Source organism: Astatotilapia calliptera, chromosome 23 (assembly GCF_964374335.1).
Source record: "Astatotilapia calliptera chromosome 23, fAstCal68.1, whole genome shotgun sequence".
Classification (NCBI taxonomy): domain Eukaryota; kingdom Metazoa; phylum Chordata; class Actinopteri; order Cichliformes; family Cichlidae; genus Astatotilapia; species Astatotilapia calliptera.
In genome coordinates this window covers 46,679,945-46,700,959 of record NC_137443.1, presented here as the reverse complement: position 1 = coordinate 46,700,959, position 21,015 = coordinate 46,679,945, and the positions used below count along the sequence as shown (strand labels likewise).

The 21,015-nt window shown below is 43.2% G+C and overlaps 1 protein-coding gene and 1 long non-coding RNA gene across 8 annotated transcripts in view; one reads left to right on the top strand and one right to left on the bottom strand.

The window, feature by feature from the left end:
* Positions 1 to 21,015, top strand: part of LOC145424057 (histone deacetylase 4-like) — an 88,263-nt gene that overhangs the window by 38,389 nt on the left and 28,859 nt on the right. For all 7 annotated transcript variants that reach the window (XR_013905008.1, XM_080296849.1, XM_080296847.1 and 4 more), the window contains 5 exons: positions 6,746 to 6,896; positions 10,334 to 10,457; positions 12,104 to 12,222; positions 20,630 to 20,758; positions 20,851 to 20,960. Coding sequence is in view for 6 of the 7 variants with exons in the window: in XM_080296849.1 (XP_080152975.1) it covers positions 6,746 to 6,896; positions 10,334 to 10,457; positions 12,104 to 12,222; positions 20,630 to 20,758; positions 20,851 to 20,960 (633 nt within the window). In the remaining variant the exon portion in view is untranslated. The remainder of the gene's footprint in view (positions 1 to 6,745; positions 6,897 to 10,333; positions 10,458 to 12,103; positions 12,223 to 20,629; positions 20,759 to 20,850; positions 20,961 to 21,015) is intronic.
* LOC145424058 (uncharacterized) lies at positions 7,841 to 11,449 on the bottom strand. Its single transcript, XR_013905009.1, has 3 exons — positions 9,572 to 11,449; positions 9,372 to 9,478; positions 7,841 to 9,290 (listed from the first exon to the last, which is right to left on the bottom strand). It is a non-coding gene; the product is annotated as an uncharacterized LOC145424058 (long non-coding RNA).

Below are 21,015 nucleotides of genomic sequence, written 5' to 3'. Positions count from 1 at the left end.
TTCAATTTTAATGACATTTGCAGATTGTTTCGGTTAAGTTTAATAAACTCCTTGCTATCTAAAATATAACAGGACACCGGAGTATATTCTGGAGCATCTCACACTTCTGATAATCAGCTGTCTGCTTGACGTTTATTCAGCTGTGTAAAAACTATAACTTTAATCTCAGCCAAACCGATTTACTCAGGAACAAATAAAATACTAAAAAAAAAAGCCAAACAATAACATTTTAAGTTATCTAAGTGACTCATATATATTTAACCTGAGTAGCGAAAGACGGCGGTGGGTTTGAAAACGATTTGCGGGGAGTCCGGTGTTCTCACGGCGCTAGTGACCTAGCCCCCGGCTCGCTAACGAGCTAGTGGGTAACAGATGTCTCCGAAAACGTCGGAGCGCTTTTGAAAATATGTGGTGTCCTGATAAACTGAGCAGATATTTGAGGTTTACACAGCTACATTCTCGCCTGAAAATATGTTAAACGTTTATTTTGTGACCCAGAAAGAATAATAAGAGTAACATTAAAACTAACTAGCTGCCACCATTGTTGGAAACTGCGCTGGGCCGCGCTATGAATTCTGGGACACAGCTGCTTCTTCTTCTTCTTCGGGGTTTAACGGTAGCTGACATCCTTGTACATGCAATGCTGCCATCTTCTGTTTCAGTCCGTTATTACACTCTTAAATCCTGCCACTTATTCCTGCGTCTTTTGTGATCTTACAAAGTTTCAAACCACGCGTCGACTATTAAATCAGTCGTCGACGATTTTGATAGTCGACGTAATCGTGACTAGTCGACAAATCGTGGCAGCCCTACTGCACACAAGCACATTTACGTAGGTTGCAGACTCTGGAGGCTCAGTTTAGATTAATACCTACCACTTTACCGTAAATTCACCGTAACATGGCTATTGGGTAACTGCTAATAGCTAAACGGCTAACATTAATGTGTTGACGTTTATTATAACTTTTAAATACGTCAGCGTGGTTGAAACAGGAGCTTTACTGACCTGTTGAAATTCCTCAGAGTGATGTTCAGTGTTTTGAGGTATCGACACTGCTGCAAATGGGTAATCAAAGAAATTTGAGTTTTTTGTATCGATTGGTTACTAATTTTAAATTTGTCAGACTTCTGGTAAGCATCGGCTCTCTCCACGATCATTGTAAATGCGGCTAATAAGCCCTGAAGAGTGAAGCAGTAAAACTGTTAATATTTTTTTGTTGTTTTAAATACACAGGTTGTAATATTGTTGTTGTCAGCGAGGAACAAACGCTGTGTTGGACACTGATTTCACTTTAATTCTTCCATCAGTGTAAAAGCAGAGCAGCGGGCCTGTTACTCAAACCTATTTAAAACTGTCCTAAACAAAGCAAAGACAGACTTTGATGTAGTCTGCTGTGGGATTCTTCATTAGCAGACTAAACTCAGCCTGTGAGACCTTTAAATGCTGCGAGTGAAGAGGGAGCAGAGAACAAGGAGGCAGTCTGCCTTCATTTATTTTAACTCCAGAGATGGAGAAGAGCAATATGAGCATGTGGTTGAAGTCGGAAAATGTGCGAAAGACTTTTTTCCCCTGGTGTTACATAAGTTATGCACAAGCCCTGTTGTAGCCTTACTTTAAATATCCAGAAATATACGGTGTGCTCAGGGCGACGTGAAAAAGTGAAAAGTTCGGTTTGGTGTGAACGGCCCGGGCCGGACGCTTGGGGAACATAAACAGAGCTGCACAGCAGTGTGCGCTGGAGCTTGGATCACATGTCACAGTGACCTGGAAATACAAAGTGAATCTAGATCATCACGCCCACACGCCGAAGCTTTAATACATCAGCCCCCCACCCCCACCCCCGAGAGCGCCGGAGCGCTCCCGAGAGGCAGAAATGTCACATAAAGATATTCCAGTATTTGCTCTTTTTTAGAAGAATACTGCTGTAATATGAATTGTAATACACGCAGATACAGCTGAACTACTTATTATTTCAGGACTTAGAATAAATTGTCTAAAAATGGATTGTGGGGGCAGAAGATCAGATGGCGACGTGCAGGATTACATTAGTTTGAATGTCACATGCAAGTCTTTGCTCTCTTGATCTCTTGGTGCTCAGCTTCCCTCTTTACGAACCTTTTTATTTATTCTTTCCTTTTCTTTCGAGCTTGTCTTGCCTTTGTCTTTTTGTGCTTCCTTCTTCCTTACTGGTTCTGCTTTTTTCCCCCTTGCTCTTCCCGTCTCTAATTTTCTCCTTTCTTGTTCCTTCTCTCACTTCTTCCTTCTGTCTTCACATTTAAACTTTTCCCTCATTTGTTTGTGTGTCATCCGCTCCTCCTACTTTCTTCTGTCTCTTACTTTTGGTTTACATTTTTCTTCATTTAATTTTTTTTGTTTTTGTATTTCACTGTTTTTTTCCTCTTCCTGTAATTTCACTCTATTGTATCTTTTTCCTTTCTAGACGTTTAAAATGATCCATTCAGTCTTGTGATCATGGTCCTGTTGCACGACCCCGTTTGGGTCCAACCTTATCTGTTGGACATAATAATAATAATAATAATGGATTGGATTTATATAGCGCTTTTCAAGGCACCCAAAGCGCTTTACAATACCACTATTCATTCACTCTCACATTCACACACTGGTGGAGGCAGCTACAGTTGTAGCCACAGCTGCCCTGGGGCAGACTGACAGAAGCGAGGCTGCCATATCGCGCCATCGGCCCCTCTGGCCAACACCAGTAGGCAAGTAGGGTAAAGTGTCTTGCCCAAGGACACAACGACCAGGACAGAGAGCCCGGGGATCAAACCGGCGACCTTCCGGTTACAGATGCGCTTCCCAACCCCCTGAGCCACGGTCGCCCACAATGACCTCACTTTGACTCTACTGTGGTATAGAGTGGATTTCATCATTGTATCGATGACTACAAGGTGCTGAGGCCAAATCGTGGCCCTTCACCACCATGCTTGACAGCTGGTATGATGTATTTGGTTGTTGTGCGTCATGGTCAAACTTTGGTCTCATCCAAAGGACATTGTTTCAGAAGTCTTGTGTTTTGTTCAGATGCAGCTTTGCAAACAGAAATTGTTCTTGTCCTGTTATTTTAAAGAAAAGAGATTTGCCCCTTGTTACCCTCCAACCTGTTCGGTCTTTTTCCAGCTGCACTGTCATGAACTTTAACATTTACCATTTTAACTGAAGCCTGCAGAGTCTGAGATGTAGCTCTTGGGTTTTTTGCAGCGTCTCCGAGCATTGCACGCACTGACCTTGAGGTGAATTTCGGGTGAATTGTCCACTCCTGGGAAGACTGGCAACTGTCTTGAATGTTTTGTACTTGTGAATAATCTTTCCCAGTGCAGAATAATGGACTTCAGATTGTTTGGAAATGACCTTACAATGCTTCCCAGACTGATGGGCAGCACGAGTTGCCTTTGTTTTTTCCTCCTTGGCATCGTGTTAACACACAACTGAATGCTCCAGACCAGCAACGCGTACATAAGATGTTCTGGAGGAGCGGGAATACGCACTTCTTTTGCGGTGGAGGAACACCAAAGTTTTCCGTCCTGTTTTGTCATTTTTGTGATGCCGAGTGATGAGCGAGGATATCTGAAGGTGCGTTTGAGTTGTGGCGGCGCGCAGATGGAGGAGAGTGACGCACAGACTGAGCAGTGAGGCCTGTCCTCAATCAGCTCCTGTGTGCACGCACGCACAGAAATCTACAGCCATTAAAACCTAAACATCCTCTTAAATGTCAGCAAGCACTCGAACACATGCCCACAGTAGCACATACTCGAGTACCCATAGCAGCAGGCGTACATACGCTGATTCACATGCTAACAACGGGGAACTCTCAGAAATTGAGACAGTCGGAAACTCTTCAGAGTATTTAGTCAAAAAGTGGCAACATTTTCTATAATAATAATAATAATGATAATAATGGATTGCATTTATATAGCGCTTTTCGGGGCCCTCAAAGCGCTGTGTACATCTCTGGCCTAGTGAGCCACAGGGGTTTGGGCTGTGTGAATGTGGGTGGCGAGGTTACTTTGAGCCTTGCCACCCACTCAATCCCTTATCCCCCAACCTCGATTGAAAGACCAAAAAAAGGAAAAAGGATTCAGGCGTCGGGCTGGAAGCCAGCCAGACAGCCGATGAGCTTTTCTCACGGGCCCCACCTCACCTTCCTCTCACCTTCAGCCGCTAATTTATTCACAGACCGGTCTCGAGCGTTTGATTTACCCTGGCGGTAAACACGAGCGCATGTCCCGGCTACTGAGCGTTTATTTACACTTCTTAAAAAAATAAAAAGACGCCATCACGACCTGATTACATGCCGTTACAGTAAACTAATCAAATATTGCCACTGGTTTCACAATGATAAGGGAGAAAGGAGCCCAGGGTGTTGATTCCTTGGCACATCAGCGAGAGGTCATTATGTTGCTGGCGGAGTGCAGGCAGCTTGCCTATTTATTCCATATTACAAAGTGATTCGGAGGCTTGACTCTGTACTTTATGTTGTTGAAATTACGGCTGCGAAAAGGGTGAAAGTGAGCTTCAGCCTTTTATCCACAGTCAGGCTCTGGGTCTTAGGACACTCAAGTGGGATGAAGAGGTGTCTCCAAGCACAGGTTGGCTTTTACTGTGATTTTATTTTTGACCTTTTTGGTTTCAGCACAAGCCGTCAGGGCACAGGTGAGTTTGTTTCTGCGGTATAAAAGCACAGGGAAGGCGGATTTCAGAGCATTTAACAGATGCTCTTCTGTCTTTTTTCTGAGGAAGAAGCAGATTGGATTATGTGTTTTTTTACTAAAGCCTCATCCCCCTGTTAAATTGTTTATATTTATTTAAAGGCTTAAGCTTCTGGCCTGAGGTTTTTGGGGATTTTTTTTATAGAACTGCAAAGGTTTTATTTCTTTCCCCCTCCTTTTTTTTCTTTAAACAGCTGTCAGATGTATTTACTTCAGATGGCAACTCAAGCAAAGCAGAAATGGGACTACTCGACTTTTAAAGACGACCAAGTAATGAAATGGTTGCATTTTTAAGATCTTTGCAAAGTGATGGTATCTGATAAGGCGAGCAGGTTTAGTCCGTGAAGTGAGCCAGTAGCATCAGCGGATTTCTTTGGTGCAATAGATTTAGTATATTTAATTTAGGCATATAAAACTTCACCATCATGCTATGATTTTCTTTCCTTTAAGCTCCTGACGTTCTTAAAAGTCGTTCGAATTTGAGCACCCAGAATGTCCGGGATCACAGACGGTGATTGTTTTGTTTCCTGTTCAGATTCTTTTGCCATATGATGATGATGTCACATGTCATATGGACCATCCATTTGCTGTGACACTTGTGTTTAATACTCAGATCCACTGATCTGGAAGAGCCACTGTGATTCAGGCTCTTATGTGCGCTCAGATTGTGGGGAAATAAAACGTCTTCGGGACTTAAAGTTGTTCGATCGGTGCAAAAAGCGCGTCCAAAGTGCAAGTTAACACCATTTCACAGCCACAAGGTGAAAATATGACTATATAAGAAAGTAATCATGGATTGAAGGTGAGCCTAGGATCAAAATGTAGGTAAACAATGAGACCTTTCATATGCCGTGACCTGTTTTGATCAACCAACCAATCCTTCATGTTGACATGACCTTTAAAAATGAACCCCCAAAATTCCCTTCTTGAGGTTAAAGCCACAAATGAAACTTCTAAGGCACTAATGCTTGTTCCTGCTCCTCTGCATCATAGACATTAAATTGGTGCAGCTTTGCTACTGAAAATGTGATATATCCTGTCAAGTTGATGCAACAGAAATTGATTTTGGCTTCAGGTTGTGACATCTGGAGCTGAGTTTTAGGCCTGAAAATTGAATGTCTGTCTCTTGTTCTTACAGACGTGAGGGCTCAAAAATGCTTTCACCCACCTCAGAGTGTAAAACCTTTGCACTTCTTCATTAAATGCACTAATTGTATCATACATAAAAAATCAATGATGTGATTCTGAGGGGGTCACGTGGGAACTTTTTAAAAAAATGGTTGATTTATGTGGAATGACCCAAGTGGTAATAGTTCTTCATATACAGTAGCCTACTGTATACTACCGACCCCAGCCAGTCGCAGCAGCTGGCCACATGGATCTGCTGGAAGTTTCTCCCTGTTAAAAGGGAGTTTTTCCTTCCTACTGTCACCAAAATGCTTGTTTACAGGCGGTCATCTGATTGTTGGAATTTTCTCTGCATTATTGTGGTCTTTGTCTTACAATATTAAGCACCTTGAGGTAACTGTCATTGTGATTTGTTGCTGTATAAATAAAATTGAATTGAGCTATTAGAAAAAGCGTATTTGTGAGTTTCACGTGGTCACTGGTAGGTAGCATAGCAACAGCAGTGACTGTAGTGAGACATGCTCACAAAAGTATGGGATGAGTTTGTTGTTTGGACATGTGTGGTGATTACGGAGAAGGAAACATAAAGCTCTTGTGAATATGGTAAATATTGTATATAACCTTGTAGTTTTCTGTGTTTTTGCATGCTCGTATTGTTGTTGACCTATTTATTCCTGCTGTGTTCACTCTGCTGCTCTAACAATGTGAATTTCCCAACTCTGTGACTAATAAAGCCTATCTTATCTCATCTCATGATATGTAGACAGATAGATGTGAGGGCTAATAAGGAACAGTTCCAAACTTCCGTGCAGGATACTTGGAATTATCTGCAATCAGTCGCCCGTTTGGTGAATATTTGCTAATGTGATTGTGGTCTTTCTTCGTGCAGCAGCAACAGGAGCTCCTGGCTTTGAAGCACCAGCAGGAGCTGCTGGAACATCAGAGGAAGATGGAGAACCACCGTCGGGAGCAGGAGCTGGAGAAGCAGCAGAGAGAACAGAAGCTGCTGCTGCTGAAGAACAAGGAGAGGGGCCAAGAAAGTAAGTTGAAGCAAGATGAGTGATACTGAGAGCGCTAGCAGTCAAACTGAATCTGAAGCCAAGCCTGCGCCCTGTAGCCAACTTTCCCAGTTTGAACAGCAAAACCATATGAAATCATATATTGAACCAGTATAACAGCAAATGTAACTTATTTATTTTCTCTCATCTTCAGTTCACACTTTGTCACCACTGGTGCCTCAGTATGTCACTATCTAAGCTGATCAAAGCTCCTACGAACCTGCAGTTGTCATACAGAATTCTCTACCACATCTATACTCACAACAGAATCTGCTGTGAATCTCTGTGGGTCGTACCCAGTAATGAATCTAATCTGGGTTTAACTAAAACATAACAGGAGCCAAGTTGTGCTTGTTGCTAACCACTGTTTGTGGGAGTCTTTCCTCTGAGTTTAATAAATACCTTCAGGTTTATAGGATCCATATGAGTGTCCCCAAAGCAAGAGACTTGCGTGCATTTATGTTTTCCATAAATACATACAGAACTTAACCTACTGGGATGCATCAACAGGATAACACTGGAAACAATAATTAGAGGTTGTCGTCCCCATATTAGTAGCTTACGTTATGAACAGCATTTGATTTCACACTCAGTTCAGTGTTACAGTTACAGCATATAATGTCGTGTGTAGGGTACCCACCACCACCACCACTACTGTGAGCTATTGTTTCCTGTCTATACAGTCAGGAAGCTTGGTAGCATCTGCCAGAGTTATCGAGAACTCTCTCTTCAAAAGGACCGTTGTGTTTGTGCGCTTCTGTGCGTGTGTGTTTGCATGTCTGTGTATTTCCATTTTACTTGGAGAACCTGTGTATTTACTGTGGTAAACGAGCTGTATTAGCCCGGTGGCCTTGGCTGGAGCTGGGCCGAGTTGTTACCGCTGCCTGCTGGATGTCTCTCAACAGTTCATTGAAAGCAAGTGGACAGGAGTCCTTGAGAGCCGTTTACACACTATATGGAAAATGGTTACAGATCGTGTGTGTGTGTGTGTGTGCGTGTGCGTGTGTGTGTGTGTGTGTGTGTGTCCAAAAGAGCAAGAGAGAGGACTGCAGTGTTTGCTCTCACGTGTATCTGCAAAGGTGCAGTTTGTGGTCTGTAAATTTCTTAGTTTGTAGCGTTTTTCTTTCTTACCACAGTTCTTTATCCAAGAAGTCTGTTTTTGCTGATTCACTGTAAGACGAGAGCATGGTTTTTTTGATTGATTGGTTATTTTAGTAATTAATCCGCTAATTCTTTTCTCAACTGATTCTTTTCATTTTAAAAATCGGGAGATAGTCGCAGTTACTTAAAGCCCACTTTCGTATCTTTCTATTGAGCACCCCAGATTACACAGAAAACTGAGACAAACACTAATTTCTGCCTAAACGTCTGAGGAAGGTCAGACGTTCAAGTTTTACTGTTCAATGACTTCCAGTTGACGAGTTGATTTTAGCTTCCAGATGGGATTTATGCATAATAAGTTTAGAAAATACAAGACAACTGAACAAATTAGCCCTCTTCCTGTTAAAAGGGAGGTTTTACTTCCCACTGTTGCCAAGTCCTTGCTAATAGGGAGTCTAATAAGCTTAATTTATAACAGTATGTTTGCACTGAAGCACCGCAGCAATTTCCTAATGTTGTAAACCCGCTCAACATTTGGCAATAAAACCCTTTCTGATTCTGATTCTGATTCTGATCTGATTGTTGAATTTCCTCTGAAGATAAAGATGGGACTTTCTGGAAAGAAAACATTAATAAATCTTTGGTCCTGATTTTGACTTCTTTTCTTTATATGCTGGCAGTGATGTGGATGTTTTGTCTGAGTGGCAACAGCTTTCAGGAGAATACTGGAGCAGGTATTCGTGCAATAAGTGGTGTTAAATGGTACAAAGCTGTGGCAATGTTTGATTCCCCCCTTAGCTTCTGGGGGCAGTGTCCTATATCTCAGGAGTCCAGACACAGGAATCCGTAGTCAGTTGATATGTGTGCAAGTTTTGGTTTAAGATAAAAACTAAATCACCGCCAAACGAACTCTAAACTTTTAACCTGCATGTAGTGATCGGTTATCCAAAATTACCTGATCTGAGGAGTAGGAATAAGATCTCTCCTGTTGGAGGTCTTAGCTGGGATAGTCTAGTTACACCGTCTCATCTCATGCCTATAGATGTTACATATGAACATGCAGATATTGTTAGGGGAATTTAAACGGGGGGATTTAGTGGCAGAAACACACACGGGCACAGGATCGCGGTGAAGCAGATTTATTTACAGTGACAGGGGAATATTTACAAGGGAAGGGGCTATGTACAGTGGCCGGGAAAATGTGCGAGGAGACAGAGCCGAGGGGATGAAACGGAGCCGAGGTATGCGGGAGGATAGATGGCGCACCGGAGCTACCTGAGGACGAGCGACAAAACAGAGTTAGGGGATAACGTCGAGAGTAAAACTGAGGCGGACGGGGAGAGTTGGAGAGCTTACTTGAAACACTGAAATACAGGTATGGCAGTGGTCACAGGCCGGTGCGAGGTAAGTCTCTGTCACAGATCCAAAGAGGGCCAGCACACACAGGCAGGCGGCGAGACAGGCTGGTGCAGAGGGAAAGCAGGCAGGAGATGGATCTTAAAACATGCAGCTCAGTAGCGCGGAAGCAACAGATTAATCTTGCAAAAGCAGGTTACCACTTGTGGAAGCGACGATACTGCGACACCAGACGTCCGTTACTCAGCTCCATAAATGCTCCCACTGATGACGTCCGATACGCCGCCAGAATGCCATTAAGCACCGCCCCGCCTACCTGCGTCTCGAAAAGGGAAACAAAAACCCAGGAACAACAACACGCATGCCCACCAACTCCTAATAGATATGTGATTACAGAGATTAGCCATTTAAAACTGGAGTCCATCCATCCATCTTTCCTTCCACTAATCCAATTTAGGGTGGCAGGGGCGGCCTGGAGCCTATCTCAGCTGTCATAAAGCGAGAAGCAGGCTACTCCCTGGACAAGAGGCCAACATTCATGCCCGCATTCACATGTAGAATCACCAGTTAACCTAAAGCCATGCATGTCTTTGGACTGTGAGAGAACCAGAGTACTCACAGAGAATCCACACAAGTCGTGGATTCTAACCCAGGACTTGCTGTGAGGCAGCACTCTGCCACCCACAGTATTAAAAACCTAATGAAGACAGTATCTGCTTTGAAACATGTTACAGTGGAAGAGTGTAATAGGGTTCGTTTCACACTTAAGTGAAAAAGATCAAACTGATTATGAGAATTGTGATGAGACATCCAACTATCGCGTCAACCACCCATGGACACTTGGCCCTTTTCCGCGCAGTCTTCCTACAAGTTCAGTCGCGGTGTCTAACTTGTTATGGTAATTGCTCGTGATGTAGCGTACATTCAGCTGTAATGACTTTATCCGTGGCTTTCTCTTTCAGGTGCTGTGGCCAGCACCGAGGTGAAGATGCGTCTCCAGGAGTTCGTCCTGAATAAGAAGAAGGCACTGGCCCAGCGTAGCATCAACCAAGGAGGCCTCCCCAACGACGCTCCCTACTGGTACCGGTGAGGAGCATCTTTTGTGGTATTAGCTCAGCTAGTAATGCACATGATACACTCAACCAAAAAGTTTGTTTGACATCAAATCATTCTCCCTCCTGTCAGTGCGCGAGCCGCCGCTGATTCTTTGTAATGACTGTAAGCAGCAGAAGACTCCTGAACGCATCTGCAGGTCTTTCTAAGTGTAGGATGGTAATTCTGTCTCTGACAGCGGCTGAATAATGTATTGGATTGTATCTTAATCTGTCAGCGAGCTTCCTCTCCTCCACACCTGCCACACTGTGTGAGCCCGACTGAAAGATGGATCTAGCAGGGTTATGAAACAAAGATGGCAGCCCGCGCACACACACATATGCTCACACGCACACGTGATAGAGCTGCATATTGGAAGCTGATGATAGGGACCCTCACATTGAAGACTTGGCCTTGGATGGTTATTGTAGCATCTCGGGAGCCTTGTGCAGGTGTGCACACTTGCTGTTTCCTCTTTCTAGGTTTGGTGGCCTCCTGTCACATGTTTTTTATTGCCCGTCAGTGACATTGTAGACAGCGTGCTCAATGCAAGCTACAGAATTTAATATACAAACACACATCAGTTATATTTATATATAAATACTCCAATCACTGGACGCCAACTTTTCCTACTCGCAAGGAGTTTGCAGTCCTGGTTTGACTCTGTGTGAAGGAAATTGTATATTTTGTATGAAAATGTATATGCAGTTGACTTTTCTCTCTGTGTAAATAACTCAGAACTGTAGAATAAAAGCACAGCCCTTAAATTAATATTAGCGCTCACTACTGCTGACACAGGCCTGACATATATTCGCCTCTGTCAGTGCGCCCCAGGGTGGCTGTGGCTACAATGTAGCTTGCCATCACCAGTGTGTGAATGTGTGTATGAATGGGTGGATGACTGGATATGTAAAGCGCTTTGGGGTCCTTAGGGACTAGTAAAGCGCTATATAAATACAGGCCATTTACCATTTACCATATTTAGCTTTGAAGTTCAGCCCTGGATGTAGCACATCCGAATATTATTCCCTATGACTACATGCGTCTTTGTGCTACAACAAAAAAGGACTGAAACCACAAATTGCAAACGCAAAACCAAATAAATAACGTTACATAATCTTGATGTGTGACCCAGTGAAACACCCACAAGTGTTGACTTTCAACAGCTCAAAGTAACACAAAGTGTATCTTTCTATATCTGCCTGCTTCTCTCCTTTTCTACGCCTCTCTCTGTAATCTAAATTTCTCCACTCATTGGACTCAGTTTGGAAGAGACAAGTGTGTGCATCCGCTTGTCAGGAACATGCATTTGGGTCAAAGCCAACACGGCTTAACTTTGCCTGCAAACACCACCTTATTTTGCAGGCAGTGAACAGATGGCAGCACATTTCTGTGTTCTTGCCAAGGGATTTGCATGATGCTTTAATCATAAAGATCTATGACAGCCATGAAGTTCGTTACTTTGTCTGGATTACTCATTGAGTCACGTGTACAGTGAGTTATCGGTGTTTTGCCTTGTTGCACATGTTTTGTGATCTTGGTGGCCCCTTTAATACTGTGTGTGTGTGTGTGTGTGTGTGTGTGTGTGTGTGTGTGTGTGTGTGTGTGTGTGTGTGTGTGTGTGTGTGTGTGTTTTGCAGCAAAACCCAGCACAGCTCTTTGGACCAGAGCTCGCCTCCACAGACTGGCGTGTCCACCTACAACCACCCTGTGCTGGGCGTCTACAACCCCCGGGATGACTTCCCACTGCGAAAGACTGGTGCGGTCCCCACACATACGCATGTGGATACACTTTGTTTTGGCAGTGCAGACTCATCTATTTGCTGCATGCACACATGAGAATTACACGCACACAAACACACACACACACACACATTGAAAGTTTAATGTCCAGTAGCTGCCATGTAGACTCACATCTAGAATTATTTAGATGGCACTGAGCACTGCTCCATTAATCACATCCAGATTAGGCTGTCAGGGTCTCCCAGCATTCCCTACATGAGAGCAGTAGAGAGTGCAAGTGTAGGTAAGTGTAGTTCAGTACAGTGAGCGCTAAGAAACATCAGCTTGACACTGATAGTTTGAATAGTAAAAAGTTACTGTTTTTTACCAAAATATGACAGCTATATTTACTGTTATTTCCTTTAATGTATTGGATATTTGAATATTAAGACTAACTGGCTTGAGGGCTGTGTTAGTAGTGAAGAACTCCAATTACCTTTGGAGTTCCCCAGGGCTCTGTTCTTGGTCCTCTTAAACTTCCACATTTCCACAGGTGCTTTTGCAGGTGTCTTTTCTTCAATGTTTAAAAAGCCACTCTCCCTTTACATAACAACATAGCTCAGTGAATTTGGGTGTGGTACTACTATAATGTGCCACCAAAGCAGCAAGTCAGTTGGTGAAATTTCAACTGCCTTACATCAAGTACAATGCCAAGCATAAAGCACACTACCAGTAAACTCTGGAGCAGTTTTAAAAAAAATAAACCTCTATTTAACCCGGAGAAAATAAACTCTTAAGTAGGGATGGGTATCATTTAGGTTTTATCCGATACCAGTGCCAAACTGGTACTTTAACAGTGCTCGAACTGGTGCTTAAAGAATGGAGAACACACAATTTGTCCTAAACCTCTCATGTTTAACTGTTTTCCACTTTTTCTTTGGTCATTTTAGCCTTTTTGGCCAGGGTGAAGGGAGTATCTGCCATCAAACAAGAAGACAGCCGCATGTAACTACGACGGTGTTTGCTAGTTCACCTTACATGCATTAATGTAATAACGTGGTTAGCCTACTCAACGTAAATTATACATGAACAACATTAAGCTACTCACGCAGAGAAGAACGGCTGCTGCTGCCATCATCATCCTCATCATTCCTGCTACACTGGCAGGGCTAGGGGCCAGGACTCTCCTCTTCGGGTTCTTGGGGGATGTTGCTAACTCCGGGTCCGATAACAGGCACCAAACCCGCAGTAGATGTGCTCGGTGTGAGGTCTCGCAGCAAGCTATCAAATACGGCGCATTTCTCGGCTTTTTAAAAAACCGCTATGCGTCGCCAGGTGTTTCATCGGATTCGAGGTGTTACCTCCTTTGACAGTATCACAGTATCAGCTTAAAGCACTTGTTGCTGCTGAGTTTGCATCTTTTGCTGTGAAGTACAGCCAGACTTTGACCGCTTCGCCTTGGGCATTTTTAATCTGTAGCTCTGCTCTAAAAGAACGTACGTACCTGGCCCCGCCTACTACGCTCGCAAAGGTAAAATGATTGGCTAAAATCTAAAGTGTATCACATCTCAGGAAAAAAAAGCACCGAAATGTGCGCTGCTTTTCGGTCTGGTTACTACCGTTTATGTCAGAACCGGTGCCATCATGGCACCGGATACCGGTACCCATCCCTACTCTTAAGATTGAATCTCTTTTACAAGAGCATCCTGGCCAAGAAGGACAGCAGTACTATTATAAGTTGCATAAATTAACAGCACATACACATACAAAACAATACACCAGGTGAGTACAAGCTTTGAGAAGAGTTTGGGGAGGGTCCTTATTCTGTTCCCGCATGACTGTGATCCAGTACATAAAGTCCAAAAAAGGCATGGTTGGATGCATTTTGGTGAGTTTAACCCCGTTCAACACCTTTGGGATGAACTAGATCAAAAAATGTGAGTTCAGTATCAGTGTCTGACCTCACAAATGCTCTTCTGGATGAATGGGTAAAGATTTCCACAGATTTATTCCAGACTCTTGTAGAAATCCTTCCCAGAGGGGTGGAAGCTTTTGTAGCTGCACCATACTGATGCTTAGGGTTGTAGGATAGGATAGCATAAAAGCTTTAGTAAATTTAATGTGTAGGTGGCCAAATACCTTTTTCACATAGTGTATGTAAGATATGTACACACACAAGCGCAGCATGCACTTCTTATTGTCCAGAAACTAAAACAGATTCACAGAGCTGAAAGCTTTGTTTCACATTCGGTGCTCATCATGTCAAAAAGAATTAAAGCAGTTAAAACTGCTGCACACACCACAGAAATAGATAAAAGTTTACTTGTGGTGCACAATCTGTCATTCTTTGGGTCTGCTGCTCAAACATCAGATGTCTTTAAAGCTTTAGCGAGTAAAACCAGCTGTGTTCAGCGTGCTTTTGTCAGGTGTGTGTGTATGTGTAGCTCTGTGTGGGTGTGCGAAGTGCGAGTGGTGTGTGCGGTGGTGTAGCCGTGAAGCAGCGGTCGTCTTACAGTGCAATTATTCACTTAGCCCAGTGGCAGGCCGCTCCAGCCCTGTTGACTCTGAGCCTGCAGGCTGCTGGCTACGACAACAGATAGACCACAGTTGACACTGGCCCACACAGCTGCATTCCACCCTGGGAGATCAGCAGAAGGAGAGGAAAGTGAGGGAGAAAGAGGCGAGTAACATGAAGGAAGAAAAGGAGATAATGAGTAGAAATGAGTGAAAACAGAAAAAGGAGAATGAAGAAGGTGCTTGCTAGCTTCGCTGATCATTTCCTTGAGAAAGATGATTAGAGCATAGAAAATGAGAGCTGGCATGCAGGATTTAAACTAAATCCAGCAAGTGCACGATGATTACACACTTAGCAAAATCTGCTTTATGTGCAGAATGGAAAAAAAAAGAGAGAGAAAAACTGGAAGATGGCAGAGAGTGAAAAGATCGTCCCTGGAGTGTCAGCCCGTCCCTGGATTTCTATAAGGCTGAGGATTGTGCTCTGCTGCCGAGAGAGAGGGGAACCTGTGCCGCCCTGATATTTGCCCACAGCACTGACGTGCTTTGCGGGGTTTACTTATGGTAATGGCAGCTTGGTGGAGTTTAGAGGCTCTTTTATATCACCGCCAGGCCATAAAATAGAGGACTGGAACCCAGAACTCCCAGCAACGGCCGAAGGAAGCAACAACGCTCTTTTGTGCATCTCCCCGTCGTCCTTTTTACCATTTTACAGTGCAACGACAGAACAAGCCAAAAAGTTTGCTTTCTTTTTGAGTCCCGGCTGATTTGGTGACAACTGTGGTTACTTCTTGAACAGCGTGAGATTTTAGATTTAATGCAAGCAAATCTGTAAGCAGTAAAACGGACTCATTGTTTTCATGCTTTCCTTATGGCAGCAAGCAGCCTTTCACCTGTAATTCTTCGTCCATCAGTTCACTTTGACTACTTCTAATCTACACATAAGACTCTGCAGAATGTTACAGCATGGAACAAGTCCCAGAAATGTTTTAGCTTTTGGTGCACTTGTTCTCCATTGTACACTCAGTGTGTGGAGAGCAAAAAAGGAACCATATTTGCTGGAAATTGTATCTCAAAACCACCCAAATGTCATCAGGTGATGATTTTTTCTTTTTATACTTGTCCAACAACAGAACAGGAAGTCTACACCAGACGACATTTCAACTTATTAAAGGCCAAGCTGTGGGAAAGGTGCAAAATTGTAACTAAACACATGGTTTAAGTTCTAAGCAAGCTAAAGGTGTAAAAGGTAGAAGAGTCAGGTGACACAAGGTGTTTCCTGAGGACCTTTTGTCCCAGAACATCAAGTGCATTCACTGTACCGTCCGTCTACAGAGGAGACGATGAACATGTACGTCTCATGCTGTCTTCAGAAATGCTGTGCACTTTCTTCCACATTCACTCTGTCGTTACAAAGAAACACGCTGGCACTGCTTCTTGGCCTGACCATCCCACTACAGTGTGGTATGGGCAGGTGACGCCTTTGTCACTGCAAAACCAACCGTGGTCGAGAACAGCTGCTTCCTGTTGCAAACTACAGAGGCATTTGCAAAGCCAGCTAATAGGGGATTTGAGTCTTTGACACTATTTCTGTATGCATTTAGGGGTGAAAGAGCACGACATGAACAATGCCCCTGTCTAGAACATGTTCTCACACACCAATAAAGATATGAGAGGGGAAAACAAAGTGAAGCCTTCTTGTCTTTTCACTGATGAGCGAGGCTGTTTTGTGGCCTCACTGGGCAGCATGTCCATGTGGAATACAAGAACGCATACAGTACATGCTGCTGCTTGATAACTGGACCGTATAAATCTCCCATATATACAAAGCAACATGCGGCTGTGGGGGCGTCACTCACTGAATGCTAGCTGGGCGCCCTGGTTAAGGCCCCGTTTAACAGGGCCACAATACACCATTTATGTAGCCATATCGCTCTGATTGCGTGTGCTCTTGCTTTTCACAGGCTTATAATACAACTTTCAGACTATCACTAGTCGGAGTTTGCAATTTTGAACAGCAAACTTAAAAAAATTAATTAATGTAAAATTAATTAGCCTGTTCTGTGCAATGATTGCCAAAATTAGAGAATGAAGATGGGTCCAAGAAACATGATAATGCAGCCTTAGATATAACCGATTCCCTTAACACCGCGTGTGTTTTTATGAGCACCACATTTGGTCTTGTTTTCTCTTTAGCCCTCAAAGAGCAGAGAAAACCTATTTTCACAGTTATTGACATTTTCGTCAGTTCCCCTCGGCTTTGACTTTTAAAAATGTCTTTCCTCTTTCCTCTGCTAATAACGAAAGCAGAAATCTAATTACTCAAAGGGCCACTTGTTATCCTTCCTTCTTCTGTCGTGCCATTTCTTTGTTTTCCTTTCAGAAAATAAAATGCCTATTAGTATTTTCAAATTCTAAGAAAAACAAGATCTGTCATGAATCTTCAAAGATGTAAATGAAATGACGACTCAGGAGTTATTTCTGATTTGATGGATGCATTTATTCAAACTCTTTCTCCTCGAAAGGTCGTGCTCATTCAATATTGATCATGACAGAAGACATGTTTCTTTATACTTTGCTTTCAAGAAGATAGACTTTGTCTGAGGTTTTTTTTTAAGTGGTTATATCCAGTAGTTCCCCGGTGCCTACAGGTCTTTCAGAGTTTTTCTTGAGTGTCTTCAGCCATGTGAAAAACACGGCGGAGCCTCTGTCATGGTTTGTGACTGCATTTCAGTCAGTGGTGTTGGAGATCTTGTCAAAATTGATGAAATTATGAATACAGAAAAGTATAATCAGATTTTCATCCACTATGCAATAGAATCTGGCGTGTCCGATTGACACTGGCTTCAGTTTTCACCATGACATGCTCCTAAACACACTGCCAATGCAATTAAAGCAGCAGTCCCCAACCTTTGCGCCACGGACCGGTTTATGCCCGACAATATTTTCATGGACCGGCCTTTAAGGTGTCGCGGATAAATACAACAAAATAAAACTAGTACCGGTACCGAAAAAAAGATTTATTCATAACACACGTGAAAAGACCCAGGAAAACAGAGTTAACAATAAAAACGATAACAAAATAACGCTGAAAACCGATAAAAACCCTGAAAACCAAACATTTCACACCTGGGCCTCAACTCTCGCAGCCCGGTACCAAACGACTCACGGACCGGTCCGAGGCCCGGGGGTTGGGGACCGCTGGATTAAAGCATACCTGGACAGAGACCAGTCATAGTTTGGCCTCCTCAAAGCCAGAAGCCCAGCATTACTGACACTTAAAAAAAGTTTTGAATGTCCTTGAAGAAGGACAAGCAAGGCAACCTTGCATAAAGAGTTCAGGCTGTTGAACATTAAAGCTTATCATACGAAATATTAACTTTCAAACTCGTCAGAATTGTGTAAATCGTGTTTTTAACCTTATACAGTTTTTCCATACATGTGACCAAAAGGGAGTAGATCAAGACTTTTGTACAGTACTGTAGATACTAGGGGTGCAACGATACTCGATATTGAACCGTTCGATACAGTGCTTTCGGTTCGGTACGCATATGTATCGAACAATACAAAAATTTTAATTTATTTTATCAACTTTTCTTCTGACGATGCTGTCTGTGTTGAGCGCTCAGTGGATCTGCGTTCGACTACTCCGCCTAGACTGAGCGCAGCACAAGCTAGCAAGACAGAAGCTAAGCTCGTTGCAACATGGCAAATTGAACCTCCCCCACCCTCATTCAGATCTGGCCTTTGGAATTATTTTGGTTTTCATGTGACGTATGACCCTGAAGGTAAGCGCGTCATGGACTAAAGTAAAACAGTATGTTGGATGTGCCACGCAATGCTCAATTACATGGGTGGGAACTACTGCGTTAGCGCAGTTAGCTCGTTAATGTGTTGACGCCGTCCAGCCCCACGCACGGGGCGATCGGCGGTAGCTCTTTAACGGAGATTTGCCGTGTTGTGGCGTTAATGTCATTTCAGATTAACGCTGACAGCACTAGTGGGAACACAACGAATATGACTGCACATTTACTCCGACAGCATCCTCCTGCAAAGACAAGTGGAAGCAGACAAAAACAACAAGCACGCATGCTACAAACTTTACCCGAGTCATTTAGACAGCCGTTAGCACAGGATTCTCCTTATGGGGACCTGATATGTTTAATATGCTGCTGAGAATATAGCCCAGAAGAAGCGTATAGTAGAGCTTTTATTTTGAAAGAGCCATTTCTCTGTAATAAACTCTTTTCCAAAGATGAGGGATTTCTCCATCAGATAGTTATTTTTTTTTTTTATTACTTTGTTGTTTCAGCAACATTAAATTTAAAAACTGTACTTTTGAGTTAAAATACATATTTATAATTTTAATAAATGACAAATTAAAAAAGCATGAACATTTTTTGTATCGAAAAAATATCGAACCGTGAATTTTGTGTATTGTTGCACCCCTAGTAGATACAGTAGTTTTACTACTAGAACAAATATTAAAACAGAACATATCAGAATCTCTTGTTGTGCTTGGTGAAAAGTGATGAAATACACCGGAACATTCACAGCATTCAAAAAGTCAAAAGCCTTAATCAGCAGCCTTCATTTTGACCAAATATTGTATTTGTTATGACAAAGACCCTTTTTTTTGGGTTTGCTTAATTTAGATCTAAAATCTAAAGCAGAGTCACAGAGTTTTTATTGGATTTGTAGTAAATTGGCTTTGAAAACCACCTCCCCTCAACGTTAATTGGTTTGACTCCATCTGGACTGAGCTCTCCTTCCCACTTTGTGTTACTGTACCTTCACACCTCATATTTCACACTTGTGTCTTCTCCACACATTTATTTTTACTTGACACTGCAAACGGGAACAAGTTCATCTGTGATCGTTTCCCAAAAGGAACAGTTGCTCCGGTGATGGTAGCTTCTGGGTGCTTTTACCTATCCTGTCAGTCTTAAAAGAGATATAGTAGACGGTTAAACTGGTTATGTCATAATAAAGGTTAGAAGTGCCCTGTTTTTGATTTTATCTATCCTCTGATGACTGAAAATTGGATAATAAATAGAAAAATTATCCAAGGCTGCTGATTGGCAGGGTAAAATAAACCGAGCATTAGCCTTCATGGTCTGAGCCATGAAGGCTAATGAGGTGACATGCCGTTCCCTTCTGTCAGTATCCATTCACAAGTCCGTGACAGCGTACACAAAAGACCAAAAGACCTTTAGCCAGTCAGACACGGCTCCCAAATTGGAGCTAATTGCTTTTTAGCCACAACGTCTTTGGGAAAATCAGAATGTGGCTTGTTCGAAAGCATCTCAGTAGGCGGGGGGAATTGTACACTAAATGAATAGCAGCATGTAACAGTTTGTCCACCTAACAGGTTTCGTAACAGAGCCGCTCGGTAGAAGGTGCTCCCCTGGCTGATCAGTGTGTAGAGCTCCCAGTTTAAGCTGAAAGTCTGCGTGACTGTAGCTCAGGTAACTCTCACTTCCTGCCGATTGATTCATCCAAAGCTGCCAGTTATCTGTTTAACATCAAGGAGGTTTGACAGGGGTGCTGCTCCTCAGCTGGTGTTGGCAAGAAACCAAAATATCCCATTTACCAGAGGTGACAGAAGTGGAGGTTAGTGCTGCGGTGCAGTGATTTCCAACCAGGGCTGTGAGAACGTCAAGGGTTCACAGGGGGAACATGGAAAGATTAGTTTAATTATCGTGGTTAGCTAAAGAATTGAGCGAACCCGAAAAAGTTTGAGCAGAAAGTTGGCACTTATTGTATTGGACAGGAAGTGCAAAACAGCAGCCATGATGCTTTTTAAATATTTGATGCATTAGTTTCCAGACAATAAAATATAGAGAAGTCATTAAAAACATCTCATCTGCCTTCTTTCGATGTGGAGTAGTGGCTCCACGCTGACTAAAGCCGGGCCAATCTTCTTTCAGCATCTGAGCCCAACCTGAAGCTGCGCTCCCGGCTGAAGCAGAAGGTAAGCGAGCGTAGGAGCAGTCCGCTGCTGCGTCGCCGAGACAGTCCCATCACCAGCGCCAAGAAACGCTCGCTCGACATGGCAGGTAAGAGGCAAGCAAACGGCTCGCTCAGAGTTTCATTCCACACTGCTGCTGGTTTCTTGTGTGTTTGATTTGTGTGTCTGCGCGCGTTTCAGACTCGGCATGTAGCAGCGCACCCGGCTCGGGCCCAAGCTCTCCAAATAACAGCTCCAACAACATCCCTAATGAGAACGGCATCACTGTGTCAGTCTCCAACAACACGGAGGTAGCGCACACGCATACATTTGCTGTTATAGATGCCATTTATCTTTCTGTTGTTG